General features: G+C 44.7%; 1 protein-coding gene across 1 annotated transcript; it reads left to right on the top strand.

Annotated features, from left to right (window-relative positions):
* The first annotated feature begins 359 nt into the window (after positions 1-359).
* On the top strand, positions 360-4,876 carry LOC119410301 (gastrula zinc finger protein XlCGF46.1). Its single transcript, XM_037677217.1, has 2 exons — positions 360-425; positions 3,418-4,876. The coding sequence occupies exon 2, from the start codon at positions 3,521-3,523 to the stop codon at positions 4,808-4,810; it is 1,290 nt and encodes a 429-aa protein (XP_037533145.1). The 5' UTR covers positions 360-425; positions 3,418-3,520; the 3' UTR covers positions 4,811-4,876.
* The last annotated feature ends 605 nt before the right edge of the window (positions 4,877-5,481 follow it).

Here is a 5,481-nt window from a genome sequence, read left to right as displayed (position 1 = left end):
TATATATATATATATATATGTATATGTGTATATATATGTATATGTGTGTGTGTATATATATAAATATGTATATGTGTGTGTGTATATATATATATATGTGTATATATATTTATATACATATATACACACACACATACATATACACACACACATATATATATATATATATACACACACATAATAAATATATATATATATATTTATATATGGGATTTTTTTGGGGGGGGGGAGGGGTTAAAACTTTTTTATTTTGTAAAATTGTGTTCATAAGTTGTATGTTTAAAATGTTCCTGTGAAGAAAATTAAAATTAATAATTTGGGAACAATCTTTTTCAGACAAAAGAACTTCAAGTTGGGCCAAATGTCCCTGAGCCTCCGTCTGCTGGTCCCGTGCTCCTGGACTCTGAAACCGGGCTCCACTCGAGGTAAAATAGATATAAAGATTTAGGAAAAATGGATTTTAAGATCCTCCTCCTTGAATCACCACCTTATCGTGGTGGAGGAGTTTGTGCGCTTGAATGATCCTAGGAGCTCTGCCGTTGGGGGCGATGGACTGTGGTAGGGTCTCCCAAGGCAGACTGGTCCTAGATGACAGGCCAGACAAAGAGCAATTCAAAATACTTTTATGGACAGGATAAAACAAGGGACTCAGTGTCCCTTGCCCGTTCGTGGGTTACCGGGGCCCCACCCTGGAGCCAGGCCTGGGGGAGGGGCTCGTCCACGAGTGTTTGCTGACCGGGTCTCTACTCACTGGGCCTGGATGGGCTCAGCCTGAAGGAGCAACATGGGTTTGTCTTTCTGTGGACCACCACCTGCAGGAGGACCCATAAAAGTCTGGTGCATGAAGCCATGGACAGTGGCCGATGGTGGGGGCTTTGGCGCTCTGACCCTGGTTTACCAAAGCTGCTCTTGGGGCATGGAACATGACCTCTCTGGTGGGGAAGGAGCCTGAGTTTGTGCGTGAGGTTGAGAGGTACCGACTAGATCCATTTGGGCTCACCTCGACGCACAGCATGGACTCTGGAACCGATCTCCTTGAGAGGGGCTGGACCTTATCCCACTCTGGAGTTGCCTGTGGTGGGAGGCGTTGAGCTGGTGCGGGTCTACTTGTAGTCCCCCCCGACTTGGTGCCTGTGGGTTTAGAATAAGATAGACTTAAACTTCTTTTTAAGTCTTTGTGTTTCCTGAACTAGACTGAACCATAAAAGATTCTAAAAAGCAAATGTATAACTTTATTTTTTGCATATTTAAAGTAACAAGTACACTGCCTGGCAAAAAGAAAAAGTTGCCACCTGGATTTAACTAAGCAAATATGTGGAGGATAAGGAGGCCATCTTTGTGAAAAGAAACCGTCCATCATTAAACAGGGGTGGAGCCTCCAGGTTCAACTGTCCCCCTCTTACAATGCTGTGATTGCTAGTATCACTCAGCCCTCTGTGAACAGTAAACAGCCATCAGGTGCTAATGATCCATTGTTAGGCTGATGGTCCTTCTTGAGCATGTGATCAGCTGGTTTTGGTTGTCAGCAGCAAACTGGTTGATCCACTCTGAGAAGGTGCTATTTAAGAGACTGAGCTGAATACAGCACCTCAGACTGAGGAAGTCCTTTGGATGAGAGACGAAACGTTTCTATATTTTTTTGCTTTGTTTTGTTTTTTTTTATTTCCAGAGGACCAGATTGAACTTTTTTGGATCAGTGACCATATCTTTGGGTTTTGTCAACATTCAGAGACAGGTTGTTGACATTGCACCAGTCCATTAGCCGATGCACCTCGACTCTGTACGTTGACTCGTTATTGCTGATAAGACCCAACACAGTCGTTTCATCTGCAAACTTCACAATGGAATTTGAGCTGTGCATTGCTGTACAGTCATGTGTAAGCAGAGTAAACAGCAGTGGACTGAGCACACAGCCCTGGGGAGCTCCGGTGCTCAGTGTGGTGGTGCTGCAGGTGTTCTTTCCGATCCAGATGTATTGAGGTCCCCCAGTCAGGAAGTCCAAGATCCAGTTGCAGAGAGAAGTGGTCAGGCCCAGCGTGCTCAGCTTTCCAATCGGATGCTGAGGAACAATGGTGTTGAATGCTGAGCTAAAGTTTATGAACAGCATCCTAATGTGTTTTTTTTTTTTTTTTTTTTTTTGTCCAAGTGCATGGAAGCCAGATGAAGTGTGGTGGCTATGGCATTGTCCATTAGGGTTAGGGTTAGGGTTCGTTCAGTGTCTTAAGTGTGGAGGTGGTCATGGGGGTTGTTTGTTCAGCAGCCTCAGGGGACAAACGCTGTGGGCTGGCCTGGTGGTTCTGATGCATATTGATCTGATTGATTGGTTATGTTAATCTTGATGAGAATGGCCTGAAGTTCTGCTTCATCTGTGGTTGCAGAATTAAAAGAACTGTGTGTAGGAGGATTTCTGAGAGACATCAGCGAAAGACTTCTGGTTGGCCTCAGTGACGATGTGAGAAACTGTTCAACAGCTCATGAAAAGAAAACAAGTCCCTGTCCCAGGCTGTGCTTTGTTTGTGTGAGGAGCTGCTGATGTGGACTGGAATATGGTTAGACGATATAAAAAACAGTTTCAGGATCACCTTACTCAAGTTACCATGTCCACCTTTGAGGAGGCAGAGGCTGAGGACTCAGGAACAGATAAGTCAGATGTCTCGGTAGTAGTCATTGAGTGTAAAATTTGAGTTAAAAAGTGTCCCAGTAGCAGGGCACCAAGAAGGGATAAGATTCTTCCTAAGTAGCTGAAGGCTCCGGATTTTGTTGGGCTTCCACAGTTGGCACCCTTCTTCAGCATTGCAGATAGGACTGCTATTAATAAAACCTGTGGATGGAAAGACTAGGGTGGTGGTCCTCCTAGTCAACAAGGAGTCCAGAGAGTCTGTTCCAACTATTGAAGGCTCACACTTCTCTGATTCCCCTGGAAAGATTACTCCAGGGTGTTGGAGAGGAGGATCCAACCAGTCATCAAACCTCTGACTCAGTAGGAGCAGCAAAAATATGATCTTGGTCTAACCAAAAGAAGATAGTTCTAGATTTAGGCAGCTGAAATGAACTGCAACTCTGTTGCGTGGCTGAGCTCAGCCTTGAAAAAAAGTAAGAAGCTCCATCACCTTGAGGGAAGCTGGGAGTGGAGTGGCTCCGCCTTGTTAAAGAGATCCAGCTGAGGTGGTTCAAGATGGCTTCTGTGCACCCCCTGTGGAAGGTTTCTAGGCATGTCTATGGATAGGAGACCTTGAAGGTGATCCAGAACTCTGGAAATGTTCGGTATCCTCTCTGAAGACATTGAGATCATCCAGGAGGAGGTGGAAGGTGTTGTTGGGGAGTATAGGTTTAATATAGGTATAGTTCAAGAAAATGGATAAATTGGAAGTTGTCTAATTTACTAAGTACCAACATTGTATTTCTCCTTCTTTGCAGCCCTGTTGACAGTGTAGACCATACCAGAGGAGATGATCTGTCCACCAGATCAGGACCAGAGCATCAAGACCTGAAAACAGGAGAAGAAGAAGCTGAGAATGACATGGATTCCAGAAACAGTGGAGAAGAAGTGTTAGACGGAGATGGCAGCTGGACTCCAGATACTGAACTGAAGACTTGCAGAAAACCAAGAAGCAAGAAAGCTAAACTAGATGTGAAGAAGACTGTGGAGAGTGCAAAGTCTTGTAAAGTGTGTGGAGTCTGGTACTGGAATCTGGGGAGTTTGATCATCCACACCTGGAGTCACGTGGACGAGCAGCAGAACGTTTGTGGGGTCTGTGGAGAGAAGTTTGAATCTGTAGAAGAGTTAAAAGAACATCTCAGAAATCACAAAAATGTTCACATCTGCTCACGCTGCGGGAAGACTTTCATCTCCATCACCAGTCTGAACAGGCACACCACTAAACACACAGGAAACAGTCAGTTTAAATGTAACGTTTGCAATAAAACTTTTGCTTTTAAGCATGCCCTGAACGCTCACCTTTCGGTTCACATGGAAGAGAAACCATACAGATGTGATGTTTGTCCGAAGTCGTTTGGTCTGAAGTCACAGCTCACAGCTCACAGAAGGACACACACCGACAAAGATACATACCACTGCAAAATCTGTGGTAAGACCTCAGCTCACCGCAAATTTATTATCCTCCACAGGCTGATCCATTCAGAGGAAAAGCGCCATGGATGCAAAATGTGTGGGAAACATTTTAAACTTCCAAGTACTCTGCGGGCACACATGAAGACCCACACTGTCAGAGATCGGTCATTCCTCTGCCACATCTGCTCAAAAGATTTCCCAACAGATCAACGCCTGAGGGCTCATCTGAGCACTCACAGCAGCGAGAGGTCATTTGTTTGTGACCTGTGCAGTAAGGCCTTTTCGTCCAAACAACTACTAAACTCTCACTGCAAATGTCACTCTAACGAAAGACCGTTTGAATGCTCTGAGTGTGGACGTGCCTTCAAAGTTAAATCTCACTTGAGGAACCACTTGTTGACCCATTCAAACGTCAAACAGTTCGTCTGTGGGATTTGTGGGAAGGCGTGTTATCGAGCAGAACACCTGAAGGTTCACATGAGGACCCACAATGGAGAGAGACCCTACAAGTGCACCCTTTGTGACAAATCCTTCACCCAGAGCCACTGTTTGAAAACACACATGAAGAGCCACCATACCAAAGAAAACCCTGTCCATGAGAACCAGACTAAAGAAAATCCTATTCCTGATGATCCTCCCACTGATCCATCTGATTCCTTCATGACTTCATCAGTTGAACCCCTTCCTTTCAGTGGGCAGGAACACCAGCCCTACCCTAATGAACTTCCCCATGACTGAGCTCCTCACCCTATTCCTCAAGCTGAGCCCAGATACTCCCCAAATAAAACGTTGGTTACGTACTGTAACCCCAGATTCTTTGACATCATCCAGTCAGACTTGCTCCGTCTCAAACTTGTCCTAAATGCCGATAAAACCAAAGGGATGCTTTTTTCAAATAGGAAGTTGGTCCCAGCAGTTCTTCCTCCGATCTCATCCTCAAATGGTGTCCCCATTGAGTTTGTTCATTCCTATAAATATTTGTGTATCTTGGTCGACTCACATCTTTCTTTTAAGCTCCATGTGGAAAACTTGGTAAAGAAACTGAAAGTTAAACTGGGTTTGTTTTTCAGAAACAGATCCTGTCTAACCCTGAATGTTAGGAAACACCTTGTATCTGTGACTTTCCTTCCCTCCATTGATTACGGTGACATTATTTACATGAACGCTCCTACAAGAACCCTGCAGATGTCGGATGCTGCAGATGTTGGATGCTGCAGATGTTGGATGCTGCAGATGTTGGATGCTGCAGATGTTGGATGCTGCAGATGTTGGATGCTGTCTATCATGGTGCACTAAGATTCATAACTGGCTGTGATTATCGTACCCACCACTGCACCCAGTATTCACTGGTTAACTGGTCACCATTAACTTCACACAGACTCTCCCACTGGTACATCTTCATCTTTAAA

The sequence above is a fragment of the Nematolebias whitei genome, chromosome 1 (assembly GCF_014905685.2).
Source record: "Nematolebias whitei isolate Nwh7 chromosome 1, NemWhi1, whole genome shotgun sequence".
NCBI classification, from domain to species: Eukaryota; Metazoa; Chordata; class Actinopteri; order Cyprinodontiformes; family Rivulidae; genus Nematolebias; species Nematolebias whitei.
Note: the sequence above shows the minus strand (reverse complement) of the source record. Positions and strands in the feature narration are given on the sequence as shown.